The sequence below is a fragment of the Ictalurus punctatus genome, chromosome 8 (assembly GCF_001660625.3).
Source record: "Ictalurus punctatus breed USDA103 chromosome 8, Coco_2.0, whole genome shotgun sequence".
Classification (NCBI taxonomy): domain Eukaryota; kingdom Metazoa; phylum Chordata; class Actinopteri; order Siluriformes; family Ictaluridae; genus Ictalurus; species Ictalurus punctatus.
Window position 1 is genome coordinate 19160265 of NC_030423.2, and position 24210 is coordinate 19184474.

Genomic DNA, 24210 nt, shown 5'->3' on the forward strand with positions numbered 1-24210 from the left:
GGCCCAGGTACAGCAGGATAGAACAGTTGGGAAAGCCTTTAGGCTGTAGGATGATGGGTGAATGGAGGAGTTGATGGATGGGTGGATAGACCAGAGCGGCCTGTGCTATTCAGCTGTAAACGGGTTCTCAAAAGCCACCCTCAGGGCAAATCCACTTAAATGGTTAAAGAGGATGACACGAGTTGGCAAGTATATAAAACAGACACTGCACAAATTATATTATATTCCTGTTATTGTTTTCTTTCCTAATGTAATATAGATATTAACCTCATCTGGAACATGACAGGCGTCCTGATATGAGAGCATATTTCAAGTCAGTTCAAAGCAAAACAATAAAAAAAAAAGCCAAAATGACAGGAAGTGACTATTTAAAGTGAAACAGGAAGCTTGTAACACACACCTTTTGTGATGAAGTCCATGACTCAAGGCTAAAGCAGACTGTCTCCTGTACTTAAATGTGTGACTACTGATTATTTTTGTTAAACACTGGGTAGACTTGACGAAGCTCAGACTTGTTAAAAATGGAGGTAAGGAGAAAGTCCAAACAGCAGGTCATTTTTATGATGACGTTATAATTCATGACCTTCTGCACGTATGCCGCTAATGATTCATCAGGAGCTTGTAGATAGATAAAGAGATTAATGGATGACTTGTGCAATAAAAAAGTGATGGTTCATGCTCTGTAACACATTATGCCACAGCACTGGTGGATTCTCAAGTCTGATTGGTCAGAAGGTTTTGATTAACTTTCTATAGCAGCAAGTCACATGTTTTATTAATGTACTCCTTGTAACACGTTGTTTCTATAATAGTACCGTCTAATTCATAGATGCTTATATAGTGAATACACATCATTAACGCCTTATGGTAAACAAACTAAAGAATGGATATTTAACAAGAAAAATGTATAAATGTGGATTTGAAGTTTTCTGTAAGGAGATTTTTTTGGAAGGAGTCTCCAGTGTCAGATGTAAATCTGTAACTTTAAGTTTTCCAACATGGGAAAGTGTTCAGGACAGAAAAAGTATGTGCGTGTGTGCATTTTTTGTGGTTTCTCTGTAAGATTCTGCTTTTTTTTTTTTTTTGCTGGAACAACTGTTTTTCTTCTTGAATGTGAGGAAACAACTGTTTATAGCTGCTATAACGTAAGTGATAACAAGAACTTATCTTTCAGACATTCCATAACATAACATGTAAATATATGCAGATTGACAGTATAATGATATACAATTTGATCAACTTTTATAAACGTTAAGTTTAACATCTGAGAATCTACATATACAGATGTCCAGAATGGTTCACCATTATTATTTTTCCTTTAAGATACCTCGAGATCACATATTATTATTATTATTATTCAAGATCTTAAGAAAATGCTGTTTTTCCAATCCAGATATTGAAACCATAGATAGACATGTAAAAATAATGCTATACCTAACTAGTTTCTGGATGTTTTCTTCCACTTACGAGAACCTTGCCCCGTTATGACAGTTATTTCCAGATTTAGATGTCTTCTTTTGACCAACACACTTCTACAAGTCTGATCACAATGTTTTTCTTTGTGAAGAAAGTTTTTATCTTGAAAAAAAAATAATAAATAGAAAAAGTCATGACCTTGAGATAACAAGGCAGAAAAAATTAGTAAGAAGGGTTTAACCTTTCCTTATCTATTGAGCTGCTTTAGATACACGTCATTTATCATCCAACTCTTTGGGATGTTAACTTTTTTTTGAACTTCATAAAAATGTAAATCCAAAGTTTTCTGATTCAAACCATAAAAGAATAAAATAAATCAAGCATCTGTGTCAGGCCTGTCATACACATTCAGTGTAAAGAGGTTTCATTTTTTTTTAATTATTTTTTTTGGTTCTTAACTGAAAAGCCCTGAAATGCCTGAGGTCTAACTTGTGTTCTTGTAGCATCAAGTTTGCAGAGCGCTGCTGGAGTGGAGTCAAATATCTGCCACCAGTCCCTTCTCTTAAAAAATAAAAAATAAAAAAGTAATGTAGGCTATTCTTAACCTTAAACTCAGACAGGATTTTCCCCTCCGATTATGGTAAACCGTAAACGTCAGTTTTTAAGAACATGATTGTCTTGCCAACTTGCACAGCAGCAGAGAATCAGTGAGATGTTAGTTTGTCAGTAACATGACATGTTCAAACTGGGTTATTCATTGGCCCTGACCTCTACCACTCATTTAACTGCAGTTCAAAAGGGCAAGAGGACTGGGAGAGGGGGATTAGGATGCCATCAGAAGCTTCCAGAAGTTTCCATTACTAAATATACGTTAGCAAATTTCTGATGCTGTTTACAGCAGATTGGTATAAAAAAAGGTATATTTTTTGGTATAAAAATGTTTTATTTAATGACATTGTTAATTGTCAGGGGGTACAGTGGTTTAGTGGTTAGCATGTTTGTCTAACACCTCTGGGGTTGGGGGTTTTTGAATCCCGCCTCCGCCCGAGTTGCATGTTCTCCCCGTGCTTTGGGTGTTTCCTCCAGGTACTCCGGTTTCCTCCCCAGTCCAAAGACATGCATTGTAGGCTGACTGGCATTTCCAAATTGTCCGTAGTGTGTGAATGGGTGTGTGATTGTGCCTGCTGTGTGTTGGCACCCTGTCCATTGGGCAGTTCTCTGGGATAGGCTCCAAGCTCCCCTGCAACTCTGTGTAGGATAAGTGATATGGAAAATGGATGGATGGATGGATATCGTTGCCAACAAAAAAAAATGCTGATGGATGGGTTTGGCTACATCAAAATAATTATATATAAATAATAGAATAATGAATGACTGAATCAGTTTTGTTTAACGCATTTCCATCACAAATTTATGTACCTCACAAATTGTTTGAGGTGTTTTGTCATTCGCTTCTCCGACTTTTCAAAAATGGACCACTGATTCTTCCACTGAACCACCAAGTTCTTCTATCATTCTTCATTCTTAGCTAAAACATCCACAGTTGTAAAAATGAAACGGATCACATGAAACTATAAAAAACTTCCCTTTAATGTGGTATAATTTTCCATAAAATATAAGCTCCGTATTATTCCCTAGAAACAAACTGAGGTGCACTGGGGTGTAAACATGAGTAGCATGTATAAATGACTGTATAGCTTTTTCCCCCCTACTGCAGCACTGTAGTCCATCCATCGTTCTATCTATTCATCTATTATTATTATTATTATTATTATTATTATTATTATTATCTCCATAAGTCCGGTGTCAATGCTCTGCCATCATCTTGCTTTCCCCAGCACTGGAAAACCTAATTGTGTCATTAGTTCAGTAAATTTATGTTCAATTGCATTGTGTGAATGTATATTCTTGCAACATTTCATAAATTTGACTGTAAAAATCACACACAGGAAATTGTTGCCAATATTTTGTAAGATAACCTTTTTATTATTATTTCCATCATCAACATTAGCAAACATTCAAGAGCTCTAAATCTTTTTTAGATAAAATCTTTCACATGGAAACCTGCTTACAGAGAACCGTGACCTGTCATCATGTGGTGAACTGGTTGGTGGTTTCGCAGAAAACTAGGATTCCAGATAAAATGGGCATCTAAGGTTACACTAACAACTGCAGAGATTCCCTGTTAAAACTCGTTCCCGTTTAGGAATGACCTTAACTGTTTCAGATTGTATTTGCTGTATGTTGTATGTAATCTGAATGACATGAGTGTCATGCTTCATATTAAACCATTCCGAACTGAAAACGAAACAAGGAAACCATAAAGAAAGCGTCACACATATTTGCTAAGTAATGAATAACACACTTCGGGGAGTGTTGTTATAGGAAAATAATTAATGACGAGGTGGAGTGATTCAGCCATGATGTGAAGCTACAATTACAGTTACCACTGAAAGTTGATTATTTATTAATAACAGCATGTCACAAAGAATTTTATTACTCTTATACCACAGCAAATTGCCCACACTTAGACTGATTATTATTTATTTTATTATTTATTATTATTAGCAGCTATAAACAGTCGATCCAATACCAACCAGTCTTTTTTCTTTCTTTTGAAGTTAACAAGACAAAATCACTGTAACTTTACAGGGAAACCACAACGCTCCTCCGCCTTGAAGACTTTCCCACAGTGGAAAACTTACAGAAAGGTACTGTACAAAACACTTACACAGGAGACTCCTTGTGGAAATGATACAAGTTCCTGTGAATTAGCAGTTAGCCTACTATAACGTATCAGAATGAGCACATTAACATAAACCTGTGATTTGCATTGCAGCTGGCGCTACTATCCAGGCTGATGTTATAGAGAATGAATCAACACCTTCTGACCAATCAGAAATGAGAACTCAACAGCGCTGTGGTATTAAGGTAATATAGTCACCCCGTCTGTGTCGGATAGAAACTAAGACATCTGGACTCTCACATAGTAATGAATGACACCAGTCCTGCCAGGATGATGATGACGTCAGAGGGAAAATGTGCCATATCTGTGGTTTATATCTTCCTCTGTTCACGTACGCCTCATCAAGACTAAACACGTATTTCCATTCAGTCCAAAGGTTGCTATTGGTTTCATGAAGGAGGTTCTAACTGTGTATTCTGTCTTTCTTTCTGTCTCAGCAGAAATCTCTGCTCCTCTGTCACTTTCTATGTCGGTCTCAAATCACTCATGCCCTATACATACACTATATACCTGCCTACCTAGTACACTGGCTTGCAGTAGGTAGGTATGGCTCATGAGATGAGGAATATAGAAGGATCATTAAAAGCACAAGTTAAATATTTATACCATCATCAAAATTAAGAGCTATTTGTACATGTGTGGACTAAAAACCTCTCTGTAGCACAGAACTAAATTTTCACTGGACCATACCACTGAGCTTGGGCCAAACATTTCCTGACCAGATTTTGATCGATTCAAAGCCTAAAATTAAACAAGAGAGCAAGAGTGTAAGCCTGCATTGTCACTATGCCTCTCCAAGTTTGTCTCTTGTGGGCATGTTTTATAGAAGATAGATAAAGAAATGAATAGATAGTTATACTTTATTGATCCCTAGAGGAAATTTGGGAAACAGATTACAGGTTTCACCAAGATTTCCAAGACAGACCTCTCTGCTCCAGGGGCACTGTATCATGACTGACCCTGTGCTCTGATCCCAACTTCCTGGCATGCTGGGATATGTGAAGGAAAGAATTTCACATTGCTGTGACCAATAAAGACTCATAATCATTATCATAATAAGATATGAACACGGATCACTGGATTCAGAGACTAGAGTGCTAGCCATATTACCATGGAACCATGTAGTGTTGTGGTCTTTGGTCTTCTGGAGGCTCCTTCAAGTGGGTTTCCTCCGGGTATTCTGGTTGGACTGGACTTGGACTATTCGAAATTGCCCCTATGTGTGAGTAAATGTGCAAATATATATTTTGTGTGTGATTCTCTGGAATTAACTGTCATCCTTTCCAGTATTTCTTCCTCGTGTCCAATGTTCATGGGACAGTGACCCTGACCAGGACAAAGCAGTTTCACAAGATGTTTGGATGGACGGATGGATAGATCGACATTAATAATTGGCAGCAGCCATGTTTATAATGTATCCAAAAATCTACATATATCACAAATTTTTATTCTTTAAATAGTTTTTAGTAGGGGGGTGACAACGCATCACGATGCATAAATGTGACGATGTACATCATGGAAATGTTTTGGAAATCAGCATTCGATTAATCATGCATCTAATGCAATTGCATTGTCTGAACACCAGCAGTCCCAGTCTGCACAATACACGGAATAAAAATATGTAATCAAGCACTCCGAGCCCCATAGCTCTGCATTATATGTTATTTGATCATATTATAACCATTAAAAAGAGCTCTTCAGTAGCTTTCAAACAACATCCGCCCCATGCCGCTGTGATCTACAGTGCAGAAGAAAGAGGCCCTTGAGCATTTTAGCCGACTTTGGATCTCTATTTCTGCTACCGAGCTCATTATGTTTTAATCTATCATTTTCTACAGGTTACAGAATTTGTTTATTCAAACAGATTTTTGGGAGAATTTATATATTTCTTTATTTATTTTTAAGATATAGTGAACGTGTAGTACATTTTGTTTACAACAATAAACCCCTGTTCATAACAATTTTTTATTTAGTTAGTTTTATAATACAGACAAAACTGTCTTTTCACTCAGAATGTTTCTTCATTGAAATGGTTTTCAAAATATTCCTAGAATCAAATTGAATCAAAATGCGAGGCCAGTACTGTGATTCGAATCGTGACCGAGTGTATCGTTACACCGCTACCTCTTAGCATTGCAAAGCCTGGCAGTTATTCTTCAAAGTGTTTCTTAATTTTTTGCTCTGAACACTGTTGAATGGAAGTAAGGAACTGAGGAAACTTCAGAAAACCATAACACCAGTCTGAGGAATTTACTGTGTCAAACCTTAAGATTAGAGGCTTTACATATCATCACATCACGAGAATCTCAATTAGAACCCAAACCCATATAGCAACAGTCTCGCTTGGTTTTATCCACCTTTTGATCATTTCAGTTTATTGGTTCTAGTATATAATATGAGTGTTTACACTTCATAACACTGAATTTCCCCTGTGTAAGCAAGGTTTTGAGACACGGCTTCTCTCTCTTCTCTTCCTCGCTGCGCTCATCTCTGAGGAGGCAACCCAGAATATTTCTCATGACCCTTCACTCGTGTCTTCAGGCCACACGCTGGTGCCCTGAGGGTTTATGAGACATACTTACACATACACACACGGCTACACACGTACACACGCTCAGAGACATGGAGCAGCACTTGTCAGTTGATCTTTTTGTTGACTGATTGCTCCACAAACTCTGAGTGTAATCATAAGGACTCCAAATCATCAGGAATTTTTTTTGGGATAGCTATTTGGGACAGCTGGAGGACCTGGGGGAGGGTGTGTGTGCGTATGCATGCAATTTTTCACAAACCCTGCCATTTTCAGTTAGGCTAAATGTATTGCAATGCTTCATAGAGGTCATATTTTTAGTAGCTTCCTGACCATAGGAAAACATATTATTTAACATGGATTATTTTAATTGTTTCAAATGACATGTTCAAGAGCACATTATTGCACATATTGTAAGGTATATCGAATTTGAAATGTGCAGCAATATAATCGCAATGTGCTGGGGTTTTTTTTGGTCCAAACTCTGCAGCTCTAAGTCATAAACTCATGTAATTGATCATTTTCAGGGCTGCCGAGCTTAAAACACACGAGAGGCTTCTGGCAGCGCTCTTGGGCAAAAACGCACAAATAAAGAATAAAGTGTGAAAACAAAGCTGGCATGCACGCCGGATAATTACACGCTAAAGAACCACCGCTCAGGGCAAGGTACCCGCTCGGGGTGGATCAAACCGCACACACTGCAGACTTGGCTGCGTTACGGAGCTTAAAGGTATAATAAGCCTGACTTGAAATTCAAATTTTACACAGACCATGAAAAATGAATATGGTGGTTATGACAACTCAAGCCTTTATGAAAAACTAGAGCGAAAAAACGGTTAAAAAAAAAATGCACTGGATAACATGAATACACATCTGGAGCCATCTAGAGGCTGGTGAGAAGCAGTGCGTGTTTGAATTACAGCACAATTGTCATGGTTTCCGTCCAGACGTATAAATATCCCCTCTTTTATTCTCTGATGTTAGCGTGTCTGGACGTGCTACGTGTTTTACGGTGGAGGTTATGGCAATTAGAAAAACTTGCTGAGAAAAGTTTAAAGGTAATAACTGGTCATTAAATGTTAAATGCTCACAATCAAGCAAGATTAGCTTTCAGAATCAAGGCTTTGCTAGTCAAGCAAGTATGCACAAAAAAATAGCACAAACCTGCTTGGACCAGCATTGTCATCTTTCATGTCTCAGATGTTTTTCTTCACCATGTAAGAGAGCTAAAATCAGAACCGAATAAACGTCGGCCAGTGGTCTGGCTCCCATTTTGAGACTCTCATAAGGAAGAGGAGGTCAGACATTTCATAAAATTTCAGCGACAGTAGTGGTGCCTTTTTACATTTGGGAAAAAAAGTAAAAATAGTTCTCAGGATCTATTTGACAGAAAAGTTAATAATGTGCATGTATTTCTTTAAGCAATCCCAGATTAAGTATTACTAACCAGTAAAAATTTCTTCTTGGGGATCATTAAAATCCATCCATCCATCCATCCATTCCATGAAGCAATCAATGGCCGTGGCTTTACTTTCTTCACTCTCATAACTACATACCTTTTCCCATTTGTTTAACTGTACAATTCATAACAATTATTGAATCTTATACATTAAGATGAGTCGCTTAATAAGGAATGAAATCATTTCTCTAATTAAATCAACTATATCTATTATTGTCACATTAACACAACTCATTTTATTTGTTTTCCTACATGAAAATAAGTTTCACCAATTTAATATTTATTTCATGAGTATTACTAAGCCATAGAATTCATAGCAACTCTTTCAAACTTGTTCTAAACTATTCAGTAACTCAATTTTAGTAATTAATTGCTACTATTAAATTTTCTTTGTATAGCACTTTTTAACATTATATAATCATACAAAGCAGCTTTACAGAAATCCAGATGTACACTATACAGTAGGTCCAAAAGTATGTGGACACCTGGCTATCACAACCGTATGTGGTTTTTCCCCAAACTGTTGCCACAATGTTGGAAGTACAGAAATGTCTAGAATGTCTTTTTATGCTGTAGCATTAAAAATTTCCCTTCACTGGATCTATAGGGCCCAAACCCATCATGGTTTGGCAAGGTTGGTGTAGAAGGACTTGAGTGTCCACACTGAACACCTTTGGGATGAACTGGAATGCTGACTGCACACCCCAGTCCTCCTCACCCAGTGACCTCACTAACGATCTTGTGGCTGAATATGAGCAAATCCACACAGCCACGTTAAAAAAATCTAGTGGAAAGCCTTCCCAGAAGAGTGGAGGTTATTATAACAGCAAAGGTGGGACTAAATCTGGAATGGGATGTTCAACAAGCACGTATGGGTCGTGGGGATGGTCAGATGTACATGTACCTTTAGTCATATAGTGTAGGTTATGGTCCATAATGAAAAAGCCAGAAGTGACAGTAGTGAGAAAAAAAATCTCAGTGAGGAAGAAAATGACATGGAAGTTGTCATGGTAAATAAAAATATGGTCGATTACATCTTTTATAGGTTTGCTCCTACTGTATTATGTCCCACAGAATCCAAGTGACATTTTTAAAATCCTTTTGTCCAATCATCAAGCTTTATAAATAATGCTGCTTTATAAATAAGATATACTTATATGCATCAACTAGATTTATATGCATAAACTAGAGGATCACTTTCATATGGTGTGTCCATGTCACGGTTCATCTGTAAAATTCCATATTCAGTGAAATATTGCAAGTATTATTTTAATTCTCTAGAATAATAACTTGCATTGTGAATAATCAGTAAAACAGGTGAATAATTTATTACTTTGTTTTTTGTTGTTTTTTTTTAAAAAAAGAGAATATTTTACAAGAGGTCATGCTTCCCATGCATAATTCTTCAAGCAATCAGTTGTGGTGTTTGATTCATACACACACTCACCCACTGGTGGTGCTGTCCATCCTGACACTCTTTCCCAGGATGTCTCCATCGCTCACGTAACCTGCACTGCCCTCCAACATCTCCGCCTTATTGGAGCCGTAGCCACTAGTTAACGAGGGGGCGTCACCTGCCTGAAGACGTGGACCAGATGTACCCGGTTGCCATGGAGCGGCCGAGACAGGGCGGGGAGTGAGGGCGAGCGAGCCCCGCGTGCTGATCTCTGTGGTTATGCAGGCATCAAAAGTTGTCTGCAGGGTGCTGAAGGGGAGGCAGGGGTGGCAGATTTTATACACACGCACACAAGCACAACCAATCAGCTCTAATATAAACCACAGGGATTTTCTATGACAGAGTGGGAGATAAAGAAAGCAAGAAACAAAACACCAAAAGGCGATGGCAGTGTTTCCTGGCTTAAATGAGCACCCCACCAGGCTAGGGCTTCAGTTTCTTCCTTTAATTGACTTGGGAATCAAGATCCTGCTTTTAATTCGGGGGTTTGCGAACGGCAGGGGGTTCACCAGCCGATTTCATGCCTCCAAAGGCCTGAGACATGCATCAAACTCACTACAGCAGAAATGAAGAAAACAACATTCAGTCCCTCTTTGAAACAGCTCTTGATGTCAATCACATCAACTCCCCTGTTGGCCGTGCACATTTTACAACAATTTGTGATGGAATGGTTCTCACGCATGCTACAATGGCACGTATTCTTTTGGCTTTGCTGTGATCTTGTAATAACTGTCATGTTTTATTGCTGCCCTGTTGAACTGAAGTAATCGATAGGGCTTGATCTGAACACTTACTGTATGCTTTAACACCAAACATCCACTAGAGGGAAATGAACAGTTTGATCAATCGGAAACGTAACAAACTACATAACACGTAAATTTATGCTGAACGGCATGTTGTTCTGATCATGAGCTTGAGTTACTGGAGTTTCACATGTTCCCCCCCGTGTCAGCATGTTTCCTCTGGGTTCTTCCTCTTTCTTCTCACCTCCAAAAAACTTGTAGGTGGACTGGCTATTCTAAATTGCCTCTAGGTTCCTTTTGGTGTGCCTTAGTGCTGCAAAGTACTGCCAGTTAACTTGTCATTTCCATTTAGTGCAAAATATTAGTGCTTGATTTGAGATTGTCCTACATTTCAAATTTAGCTACTACATACTGTATAGTATCTAGAGTTGAAAGATGGCTAAAATGACTTGTCTTATTTTGAAATAGAAGAAATGGAACTTCAGTAAAGTTGAAAAAAATAGACAATGATCTTTATGTAAAAAATAATGCAGATACAGGATGAGGGGAAAAAAAAAGTGATCTCAGTGACTTCGACTGTGGCATGGTTGCTGGTGCCAGGCAGGCTGGTTTGATTATTTAAAAAAAAAAATGGCTGATCTCCTGAGATTTTCACACACAAAAGTCTCTACAGTTTACACCAAAGTGGTGAGAAAAACAAAAAACATCAAGTGAGCTATAGTTCTGTGGTTCTGCATGCCTTGATAATGTGAGAGGTCAGAGGAGAATGGCCAGATTCTCCTCCAGATTCAAGCAAATAAAAAGGCTAGGTAACTCAAATAACCACTCTATACAACCATGGGCACCAGAAAAGTATCTCAAAATGCACAGCACATCAAATCTTGAGGCTACAACAGCAGGAACCAACATCGGTTTCCTCTCCGGTCAGCCAAAACAGGAATCTGAGGCTATAGTGGGCACACATTTATAGAAACTGGGAAGTTGAAAATTGGATAAAGACCAGGTGTCATATTTATCTTATCTCATATATCTCCCTATTCTGGACAGTGCCTCAACGAATATAAAAGCACAGAAGCCTACCACTTCATGTCCAGCTGGGAAAAGGATCTAGTGCTGCTGTATTAGGAGGAGAAAAAACGTTTGCCATTATAGGGAGAGCAAGGTGATATCGATATAAATATATAACTTTTGCTAAGGTTAGCAATACTTCCTGCTGAGCTAAACCTCCCAGCTGTCCCATAACTATGTCCCATAACTATGTATGACAGGGAGGATCCACTGCACTACTGCTTGTTGAAGATGTATTGTATCCTGTAAACTGTATTATCGATATAAATGAAAATAACTCTCATTGAAACACAGAGATATCATTAATGCAGTCAGTTTCCTAGTCAGTCTTTAAAATATGCAGCAATTGCACAGTGTGCTGTCACATGAAAGGAAACGATAAACACACCTGTACCCAATATTCAGTACTTGCTTCGGGTGTGTTTGGCACTGAGATCGTGTTGAACTTGTCACCCTAGGACAATGTTGGGAAACACTATGATAAAGTATCTAGTAAGTCGCTGGTTCTGATGCAATTCTATATTTATCGTGCCCTCAACAAAGTGCCATTTCCCTTTGGGGGAATTCCCATCACCATCTTAATTGCTGTTCTGTTCATTTAGCAGTTCCCACAGTTTGCTGATAGACAAGCCTTTTAAGGCTCAAGGGAATGTAACTGTAAATTTAAGGCACAGTTTACCCAGAAATGATGCAATATTCATAATAATGGACAAAATTGTGGCAATAAGTAAGCAAAGATTAAAATTTGATTTGCTGTGTTCAAATTTCTCACCCGTTAGATAATTTTTGCTATGCAAGTATTACTATATTTCAAATTGAATACTTTTAATGTTTATGCTTAGAAATGTGGCTAGATCTAGTGCAGTAATAATGCCTGTATATTATACTAGAATCAGCAAAAAACAAGAATTTAGTACAGTTGACACTTGCACTTGGATGCCACAGCCTATTTGCAGAACGCCATTCAAATGCTGACGTACATTCTGAGAAATAAAGTTACCAAACTGTACCTTTCTTTGTCACACTGGTGGTACCTTTAGGGGTAAATCTTTTGTAACCATTATGCATCTTTGAGAAGTTGTGTGTGGTGTACCTTGAATTAGCTTTTAGAGGAAAGCTTTAAAGTTATATCAAGTATATCAAGTTATATCAAGTTATACACCTTGAAATATTTTTACAATCCTGGCTCAAACAACAATTTCGATTTTTAAAAAATAAATAATAATATAAATAAACCCTAAAAAAAATTAGGGTTAGGGTACACCCTGGACAGGGTGCCAGTCCATCAGAGGGCACAATCATATACACACTCACACACCCAGTCATACACTACGAGCACTTTAGACACACCAATCAGCCTACCATGCATGTCTTTGGACTGGGGGTAGGAAACCAAAGCACCCAGAGGATGGTGAATTACGGTGTGCAATTGAAACTGTGTCTGAGGAAAAAAATGGTCAAAAGGAGCAAAAGAAAAAGAGAGACAGATATTGTTTTGAAATTAAGCTAAAGTGAATCCTCAAAATGGGTTTTTGGCTTCTCGGTCTTCTGGTTGATTTAAAAGAGATATTTTTAGCTGCAAGTTGAACTTATAAATGTCCTAGTGGGAGCTGCTCTCAGACATTAAATATAAACCATAAAAGGTAGTCTTTAGAAATAACCCGAATGTCAGGAAACTGACACTCTATTAGCTTCTTTGTTTTAATAAGTTCAGTCTGGGTGATCTTTAGGAGAATTTACGTTAAAGCATTGTGGCTCAATCAGCTGATGGATTAGACAAATGACAACAGTCTGCATATTAAACCATATGGTTCCAGTTGCTGCACAGATTTCCACTGTTGGCTCTACATTCATGCAGAAGGCTTTACTGTAAAATTGCTATCATCACTTCAAGAAGAATGCACATTCAGACACCCCATACACCCCCATTCATAGCCATCATATTCATTCTCTCGTGTAAAAGCTTATAGTATGTACGAACACAAATGACCAAAAACTTTGGCTCCAGAAGAGTTTGTCATTGGTCACTGGTCCTAGGTTCCAGTTCTATGGTTTTGGATACCTGTTTAAAACTGGCAGCAACAAAACTTTAAGGTATTCAGGGGTAGATCTAGCAGCACTGTAGTTAATTGGTTAGGTATACTGCATAGCAACATGCAACAACATATACGCATACAACAGTGTTTTTTTCCCTAATAACAAATGGTAGTAGCTACATATATATATCTTCCAAAGCTAACTAGTTAAACTCAAGTTAAATGATGCACTAATCAGTGTGACAATTGGTTGGTTGATTTATGTTACATGCTAGGTCTTGTATTAGCTTCACTGACAGATTACCAAAGCAAATGAACCGTATTAGCTAAGTACATTCACCAGAGTATATATGCATCATAGATTTTGCACAGCAAAAGGTAATTGCATACTAACTTCTGGTAGGAACTGCCGATTGGGAGTGGAGAACTAAAAAATGTTGACTATATGATTGGACTAAGGAATCATTTGAGGCAATAGTGTTTTGTTTTACTGCATCAAAGCTAGTTTGCATTAAATCTAAATTCAAGTCACTTGTTTCACTGTCACTTCTCTCAGATTAGAAAGAAATGGCCCAGGACTAGAACATTCATATTGGTGGTATTCCTATTAGTGGTATTTCCTGTTTATGAATGTACAACCAACTCTCAAACACCATTAGAGTACAAATTTGTGGTATATCGTATGTGGTATATGGAAGTGGTAGCTAAGTGGCTCAGTGGTTAAAACGTTGGATTACTGATCAGAAGAAGGAGTCCAAATCCCAGCAATACCAAGCTGCCACTGTTGGGCCCTCGAGCAAGGTGTTTAACCCTCAACTGCTCAGATGGATAAATGTAGGTCACCAAATGGTATAATGTAATATGTATGCCTTACCTGTGACTGATATGAGTGACCTGTCTCAGGCTGGACATGGTTTCCTCCAGGTTTTGTCTCAAATCAGCGATGTTCTTCACTGTCCTCAGTCTCCTGCTCTCAGAATCCTCACCTGGAGAGACAAACAAGTTAGGTTTAAGCCACCCCACTACTTTCTGTTAACTCAAACACTGAAAAAAGGCAGTACATAATTTTATTTTCCTAAAGTGAAACCCAATTGCGCTAATATATCCTCAAAACACTCCGGCTCCAAGTGAGAACCAGAAATGCTAAGGAATTATTTTCACAATGCTAGCTCTCTCTCTCTCTGTGTCTCTCTCTCTTTCTTTTTAAACCAATGAAGAAATATGAGGTAAATCTCCCAGCATTAGCTAAAACAGTTTTTTGTGCTTTAGTAAGAGTGCGCTAATGCTAACAGGATTAGCCCCAGTGTGAGCGAATAAGACTTCTGCAAATAAACACACACTGTGTACTGGTGTGTAAGTGGGGATTTGGCTGCTTGGATTAAAAGCCGCTTGCCGATCATGAGGGGGCCACAAAGAGCTCAGAAGACCACACACTTGTACACACACACACAAACACACACGCACACACACACACACACACACTGTGTAAAGCACGTTCAGGAAAGACTAATGGCCGCGTGTACATTCTGGCAAACTAGCACAAACATCTTCATTCAGAATGTCAAGCTAATGCTAACATTTGGCTAGCACCCTGCTTACAGCTCTGTAGAAGGCTGGTTTGGAGCATGAGAGGAATGTACAGAGTGAAAGGGATAGAGACCTAGTAATAACATCAAAGAATAATTTCTTCTGAGAAGCAAAATCATTATTTTCCATTTAATCATGACAAATGTATGTCATCTGCTGAAGTTTATTTTTAAAATATGTCATGTTAATCTGTATATTTGATATGAACAATGGTATTTTTTAATGGTTTTAGTGGATAATTGTATATATTGGTGTGAAAAGTTACAGTAGGTACAGCACAGCTACTATACGATCTATAAAATCTGCTTTAGCTAGATAGCTAGACTAGCTGGCTAGTTAATATTAGTTAATGGTAGTATTATCTCACCTGTGGTGGCTAGCATTAATAATGCTAGTTGCTCTAATTATAGCTGGGTAGGTAACATTACCTGTTGTTGATGTTATTTCACCTGTAGTGGCTAGCATTAATTATGCTAACTGCTTCAAGTCTACTTGGCTAGTTAACAGTAGATAATATTAGTAATACCCCAGCTGTGGTAGCTAGCACTTTTGCTTTTGTTTGTTTTTTTCCCCCTCACAGATTTAATTTCAAGAGCAATGACAAGTGGCGCAAACAGCATGACGTTTAGATTGTAGTTAAAGGAGACAATATATACTGTATCATCAGCTTGCTGCTGATTTAAAATGAATCAATTAGCTAGTTAAGCTTCAGACCGCTAGCATTGGTTTTAGGGAAGTAGTTAGGGTTTTGTGTATACTCTATTTCACATAACATCCGTATAATTTTTGTTTTTCACTATCAAAGCTAGTAAAGCAAGAACTTTAACCCTTACTGATCAAGGTAGGATTTAAATCTAACAAGGGATAAAATGTAAGAATGACATGGCTTGCTGTATTTTATTCCTCTTACACCACAGTAATTGGTTTATTTTTATTTTTTTTAATATGACAAATCATATTTTTTATCAGTTTATACAGTAGTTACTTTTAATGTTGTGGAACGTCCATGAGTAAGTTCCAGTTATCAATTTAAATATAGCAGCCTTCCCAACCTCCATTTGTTTTTTGTATCTTTGTCTTGAAGTTAAGACAAAAACGCAGCAAGTCATGTTACCGAGAAATCGAAAACCGCTAAGTACTCTGTCTTGAAGACTCGCCCATGGAGGAAAACCTCATGAAAGGAGTCTCCAGTCCCGTCTCTTATGGAGTGACACTGGAGTCTCCTTCCATAAATGTTATATAAACACTTCCTTACAGAAAGCCTCACCCAATCAACGATTATACGTTTTTATTTGTTAAACAACAACACATTTTTACCTCTTTACTATTAGCCTTGGTAGACTTTAGCCTTATGAAGACCATACAAGTCCCTGTAAATTAGTTGCTACTATAGAAACAATAACGTATTAGAACAAACACTACTGTCAGAGTTGCTGTTAAAGAATATTAATCAACAACTTCTGACCAATCAGATTTGAGAATTTATCAACAAATATTTGCACATTAACTTGAAGTAATGGAGAACAAATATAAACCAGTTTAAAATTAAACCAAACAAGATAAGTCTTGACATGTCTACAGCAACCACAAGTTCTTAAAGAAATATACACACAGACTGTGTGGTCGTACACACTATCGTATCGTCTTACTCTTGTATTTCTCGTAAATATCCAGCATGGTCAGAAGGATCTCCTCATTAACACGTGCAATGCTCTCCCATGCACCTGTGTGTTGGCTTAGATGCAGCTGGTACGTGTGGCTGTGTGTGTGCATGGCCTCACACTCCCTGTCTTCTTTCTGAGCTTTCTCAGACAGGTTCTTCTCATCTGATGGACTTCTGCAGGAACTTTCTTCTGCTCCTGTTGAGATACTCCATTCCGGAGCTTCATCCTTAAAACTTTCTTTTGAGATCTCAGACGTGCTGCAACTCCCAGGTTGGCTCGGAGATGCACGACTCAATGACACGCTGTCTCTGGTTCCTGGATCTTCAGGATCAGGTTTTCTGTGGATTTCAGACTCCATCTTGGAGCAGTCAGTGATCTTCTCAGTGTGTGAGTATTGTTTGGCTGAGGTGTCTTCTGTCTTCTGACTCCACTCTTCTATGTCCCTTCTATATCCGGTAGGAACGGATGGGATTTCTGACACATTTGCTTGCTTTTTCCAAAGAAAACGAGGGATCAGTAGGAAAAGCACTTGCAAGGATGGTCCTCCCTTTTCCTTTCCTCCATGGAAAAGAGAGAGAGAGAGAGAGAGAGAGAGAGAGAGAGAGAGAGAGAGAGAGAGAGAGAGAGAGGTAGAGCGAGAGGGAGAGGGGAAAAGCCAAACTAAGTGGCGTTCCAGTTTCCGCGCCAGCACACTTCCCCTGCAGGGTGACTTTCTCTTCTCACAGAAGACTGTCAGTCTGAGAAGAGACCTCCACGCCTCCAAATCCACACTCACACACTACCTCATATACAGTACAAGCCAAGCCTCGCACTAATTAACACTTGGCTTCAGTCAAATTATTACACATATATAAACTGTGCGTGCATTTCATCTCTCAAACATGACCTCACATGATCCCAGGACACACACACACACACACACACACACACACACACACACACACAGAGATTGGCCTTGGCAACTCCTTGACATCCACAGCCTTTATCATGCAGATGAGCTCCTTTTCTCTCTGTGTCCAGTGAGACACCAGCGCTGTAGGATTCGCTCAGCTACTGTAGATGCAGGACACGCAAAGAGCCAAAGTCCATGTTTGTCCCGCAGAATTTAGATCAGACGGGTCACTTGACCAGACTTGTAAAACGTTAACATCGTTCTCTGTCCCATATGTGAAATCTACATGGCTAAAGACTTAGTTCTGCTGTATCTTCTATTTATACCCCTTGAGGACCTCATCAGTGTGGAGTTACCTAGCTATCCACTTTACATAGGTAATGTACAGCTACTGTAGTGATGAGGTACGTTCACACGACCGGAGACCGTTTGTTTTCAGACAGACACGGCGACTTCCGGTGACATGAGCGACAGCGACCATTGGCGACTAGATGTAGGCGTGTCCAGTGACGTGACAAAGTTGAGAAAAGTTTCACTTTATGCAAATTCCGAGCAATTTGGTGCAGGGAAGACAGTAGAGCGCACGTGATCTGTAATCCGCCATGCTGCTTACGAGTCCGAAATGTTTTGTGGACCCAGACAGTCCGGTGCTTGCGCTTTTGCCGCAGGTAGATGGCCGCAACATTTCACAAAGAGCTCACACTGCTTCTATTTCATCTCGTAGGACAAGATGCATCTATACCTTGGTGAATATTATATATAAACACTCTCCCTCCAGAATGTTTCATTTTAACGCCAAGAAAACTGGTTTGTTGACTAAAGTTGAATGCTAGTTGCGCCACCCACTGATAAATGTTATTATGGCAACCAGTGTTAGGAATGCCTACTGGCGACTTGCAGCAATAAAATGTATGTATGATTGAGCGTACCAATTGATGTACCATCAACATATTATATACCTATAGCGATAGTAGCTACCTACAAAGCTAGCTGGATATTTAGCTATTTATCTTCAGCTACATTTTGTCCAGTGACCACCTTTTGGTGTTATGTTAAACACATACCGACATAACTTTTATGGTGCTTTCCACAAGCTAGCTATGTACATTTAACTAAAGTACTACAGCACCCCATAACTGCAAAACAAACTAGTCATTGCGAGCTAGCGTTGTTTATCACAGCTAACTAAATTTATTTCAGTCTAGCACATAATGTGATACCACCTGACATATAGGTAAAAAACACGTGATCTCACAACCTAGTCCATCGTGACGTGGCTTCATTTTTTCTCAGTTCAGATAAACAACTCAGAGTTCAGCAGTACACACCTGACTGACCTCAAGTATTGTGGTGCTAGAGTTTAAGATGTCCATCTCTGTCTAATCTATGCATAAACGTCTGATCAATGTGAGCTAAAGGCCTCGTACCTCTCAGGCTTTCCAGAGACGTGTGGATGGATTTGCTGTGAAGGACTGATCTCTCTTTCTTTCCTTCTCCTCCTTCAGTCATGCTGGTCTTGTCCACGTCTGTCTGAGACCTACAGTGCACAAGAAGCAAATAACAAATTTATTCAGCATGCACTGTTAGCAAATTTAAGACATTGTTCAAAAACTGCTTTTAGGTTTTGTCTTTGCCTTTAGTAGTGTTCACGATGGAATATTTCAACATCATATTCCTTTTTTGTCATTTCTATGAATTCTAGATGGGCAGATTTTCACTGATATTCTGTCAAGTTAGCTCATTTCTCAATTCATTTCAAAACATATTATGAATTGGACTTAGCTCATGTTAGCAAACATTTTAGCACAAGACAGAGCTGTTATCTTGGCAAAGGGAGGTAGCACAAAGTATTGAGTCAAAGGGTGCCAATAACTGTTGCTTCTACTCGTCATTATTTTTTGTTTAATTTCTTGGAAACTCTATGCACGTCTGAACACAAACAAACACACACTCAAATAAATCTATTACCCCATCTATTACCCCAATCTATTACCCCATCTATTACCACACAGATTCTGATTAGCAGTGTGAAGCTGTAGACACCATAACTCTAACATCTGACCTGTACATGAAGGGGGCGACTGTAGCCGTGTTGGGATGGCTGTGCTGTGTTTGAGGAAGCTGAATGTTGTTGGTATTGCTGGTCTGAGTGATACTACTCGAGCTGTTCTGACCGCATCGTCCTTCTGTCGACACCAAACTAGAAGCCGAGTTCGTGTTCTTGTTCTCCATCAGACTTTTATGCGCCAATGCAGGACCTCCGGCCCTGAAACCACGTGAATGTTCTACTTTTCCACCAGGGGTTGCAACTGAGTTCTTTACCATCCCTGAGGCCTTACTAGTTTGCCCCGGTTTGGGTATACCGCTCTGTGATGACCCTTCTTTCTTAGCGTTGCTATGGCCCTTGGTTCCTTTGGGAATCAAACTGGATTTTTTACCATCAGCCAATGTTGGAGGTTCAGCCCTGGTTTCTTGATGTACTTCCATAATTCGGTCTTGCTCAATGCCAGAAGATTGTTTTGTTGTTTTATCTTTATCTGCTTTACCTTTTGTCTTTACTTTGTCTTTGTCCTTCTCAGCAGCCTTGATCTTGGGCACGAAAGTCCTACCCAGCGTTCTTTGTGCGATACCTTTCAGAGCCAACTTAGGACTGGAGACACTTGCCATGATAGGTTGCTGGTTTCCCAAATGGACTTCAGGGTGGACAGGACAAATGTTTGCTTCATTCGGATCTGGATTTGAAGCTTCAGGATCTTCTAGAGACGCGACGCTGGATGCTCGAGAAGAGGGTCTGCTGTTAAAGAGCTTCAGCTTGTCTAGCATGGACTTTTGGGCGATGACTTTGGGAGGAACCTCCAGGGAAGCTGAGGAGGGCGGTTTGATGGAAAGAATAGAGGAGGTGGCACTGTGCTTGGCATTGAGAGACTTGCTCCTCCATCCTTTGGTGTTGGTGGTGCAAGTGGTGCTGCTAGATGGAAGAACAGGAGAACTGGGAGGTCCTTCATCAACCATTATTGGAGATGAACCTGATTTATCTGTAGGAGGAAATGGGATATTTGGTACAATTGAACTGACTTCTGGATGAAGATGATGATCATGATGATTATAGGATTATATTATTATAGGGATAACGTGTTTTCACCAAGCTTCGAGAACCATTTGAGGAAGTAAAGGAGTTAACGGTATCCAAGAACTCTAGTACAGGGGAGTTCCTCAAAAGGTTCCAGAACCTCAGTGGGACTCACGTTCTGATACAAACTAAACTTCAGTAATTACACATGAAATATTTTTACAAAAAGGTGCATTTGTGATTCTATCAAACTTTGAAACATTTAACCAGACTACAAGACTCAATACAGCAAACTACAACCCCAATAATTCATGTTTTATAGAAAACAGTATAAAACCCTGGAGCAGGAACTATACATGTTCTTGGAACTACAAAATAAAGGTTCTTGAGTTCCTATAAGTCTTCCTGGAATCACCTGCACAGGAATGTGCCCAATGAGTGACTAACAAAGGCAACTGAAAAACATGTCGCTCTTTACGTACTATTAAAAGTTAAAAATTAAAAATATAAATGTACACACAGCCAGCAGAGAGGATCCCAGTAGGTTAGATTTCTATTCTCGCATTTACAGAGAGATACAGATCTTTTAAACTGTGCAGTGCTCAGCATTACCAGGACTTAATACTCGATCATTTTCACACTTGCACATTGACAAGTATCTAACAATTTGCAGATAGAGCAATAACTAATAACAATTATAATCACTATTGATAGACACGGGCCACTCTATATCAGTAGAGAAAGCTTTCAAAATCAGATCGTGGTAACATAAAATTAAACTTAAAACACATTCATCAATAATTTAATACTTTAAACTCACCTCACAGCCATCCAGACCTGTTTCTGAGCTTAATAAATCACACATCTGGTAACAACCCAGTATTTTCCTTGAAGATTGGTAAACTCCTCAGCCCACTACATACTTACTATTCTCACACGAGTGAGGCAGTTAGAGGAAATGTACAGTACATAAGCCAAGTAGTCCAAATTCAAACCCAAACAGCAAGCAGGAGTGTGTTTGTTTTTGCGAAGGTTTTTTTTTTTTCAGTTCCTCGAGTCAAAGAGCGCTCACAGAACGCAGATGACTCATGGGTCAGTTTAGGGAATAAATGAGGTGGTCTATTTAATTTAATTGGAAAAAAAGCGTTGTGTTCATGTGAACATCAGGAAAAATAAACAAAACTATTGGTGTGGCTCTGGCACACTCTCTGCAAAAAAAAAACAAAAAAAAACAAAAAAAAAACATTATCGTCAGTTTAGAAATATTTATTAATTGAATCTATCAACCCACCAAATAGATTTTAGTTAGCAGAATGTTTATTTGAACATTATGGTTGTTTTTGGACCCTATAACACTTCAAGGCGAGTTTTCAGGATATTTTGAGAGTTTCTTTGTGGCATTTTGAAACGTTTTAAGAACAACAATGACTTGAATTTTAACCACCTTTTACCATTAAAAATTTTCCATAATGTTAAAATCTCATATTGTTCCAAACAAGAACCACTTTGTGACGTGAACTACAATCACGTTTTCAGAACACTGCAAACATTTTATTTTTGTAACATCACCACTAAAACTTAGTACAACCTGACAAATGCGTTCTTTAAAAATTAAAGATGGTATACTGTCCAGCCTTTTCAATCATGAAACATCCAATAGATGTTGATTATTATATTCATGATTTTTTCTTACCTTTGTAATGAGAAGACACAGAATCCACAATGGACCTAAAGTGTTTGATAAGATGGACTAGAAAGGAATGTTAAGTGCTCACATTTGGATGTTCAGCTACTGTAAAAGGACACTTTGGCAGCTGCTGTATGGGTAGCCCATTCACACACAGAGAAAGTGGGTCAAATGCCCACTTTCAAATGTTAACAAGGGCATGAAAGCTGCTCTCTATTGGAGTTCAAAAGCACTGCTTAACTATATGGGAGTTAAAATGCTCAAAGGCACCTTTAAGGGTTTGAGAATGTGGTGATACGTTGAACACACCAGAAGATGTTGGTGAAGAAAATGTAGTGTTTACTGAACCATTGAGAAAAGAAAACTTCAGCAAGTAAATGGACCCAAAAGCATGAATCAGGATCAAGCACCGAGGAGGTGGAACTAGCACTGCTTTTCCTCTACATTGTCCAACTGACCATAAAGAACAACATCATTAAAAATATAGAAAAAAATTAATAAAAATCAGTCAGAATAGCATCAGAAGGCAATAATCACAACCAGCTATCAAAGAATATAATCAGCATACTTGATAATATATTTGTCAGATTCTATGCAGTTTAGACTATATAATATATAATAGACTATATATTATAAACATATACTATTCATGAAAAAAAAAATCATGTGTAAAGTAATGACGATTTGGCTTACAATGTTATGTTGGGGAAAAAAAACTAAAATTCCCACCAACAATAAAGTGCACCTTTTATGGTTTTTCAAATATTACCTTTCATGTAGTGTGTTATAGAGCTGTTTGTGAAGGTAAAAAGTTGCAAAAGTTGCGAAACTGCAAAGTTTAAAAAATCAAAGCGCACGATAAACAGAGTTATTGACTCCCAAAAGAAGGAACCGATTCTGAACAGCTGAAACGAGTCCTTAGTAATTCCAGACTCACTTCCTGTACTAACCTACGTAGGTTTGTAACAAAAAGCCCCGCCTCTGGTCTTCATCGGCTGCTTGCTGACAGCGGTAGACCAATCACAACAGACTGGGACATCTGACCAATCAGAACAGAGTATGCTCTCTGAACGGAGGAGTTTAGAATGAATCCTATAGAACTCATCGTTTGTGACACTGGGGGGAAAAAGATAATGCTGCAATTTAAATTATGAGCACATTAAAGTGTTTTTTGACCTTGGATACATGTAAACCTATTATATGGAGACCGCTAGAACAGAATTAGGCACATTTCAAAACCATAATAGGTGCGCTTTAACATCGACTGTTATCAAAATATTTACAAATATAACAAATCCGACAGGTTCTAAAAAGGTTAGAAAAACAACGTTCTGAAAACATAATAATGATAATGAATCTTTATTGTTCACATATACAGTAGAGCACAGTGAAATTGTTTTATTCGCATACCCCAGCCTGTCAGGAAGCTGGGGTCAGAGCGCAGGGTCAGCCATGATACGGCGCCCCTGGAGCAGAGGGTTAAGGGCCTTGCTCAAGGGCCCAACAGTGGCAGCTTGGCAGTGCTGGGGCTTGAACCCCTGACCTTTCAATGAGTAACCCAGAGCCTTAACCGCTAAGACATGATTCAATGAGTCTGATTCAAAATGTAATTCAAATATGTCATTAAACAGTTTCAGCAATAACGTTACAGAAGTGTTCTCTTAATGTTTTTTTTTTTATATAGCTAAATATACTGGAGCAACACTTGTAGGAATGCCTCAAAATGGTTCATGAACAAAAGTTCCTCCACAACGTTCAGAAAACATTTTGCTAACCTAAACCTAGCCTAAACGATTAGCTGAGAATCGATTTTGTTTAGTAATGTTACTCGAAGCCATTAACACACCGAATCTCAA

General features: G+C 38.6%; 1 protein-coding gene across 1 annotated transcript in view; it reads right to left on the reverse strand.

Moving 5' to 3' along the window:
* nav2b (neuron navigator 2b) overlaps window positions 1–24210 on the reverse strand; it is a 106746-nt gene that overhangs the window by 61484 nt on the left and 21052 nt on the right. The window contains exons 7-10 of the mRNA XM_053682374.1: window positions 19660–20632; window positions 19025–19134; window positions 14329–14440; window positions 9599–9856 (exon numbers count right to left, since the gene is read on the reverse strand). Coding sequence (XP_053538349.1) covers window positions 9599–9856; window positions 14329–14440; window positions 19025–19134; window positions 19660–20632 — 1453 coding nt within the window. The remainder of the gene's footprint in view (window positions 1–9598; window positions 9857–14328; window positions 14441–19024; window positions 19135–19659; window positions 20633–24210) is intronic.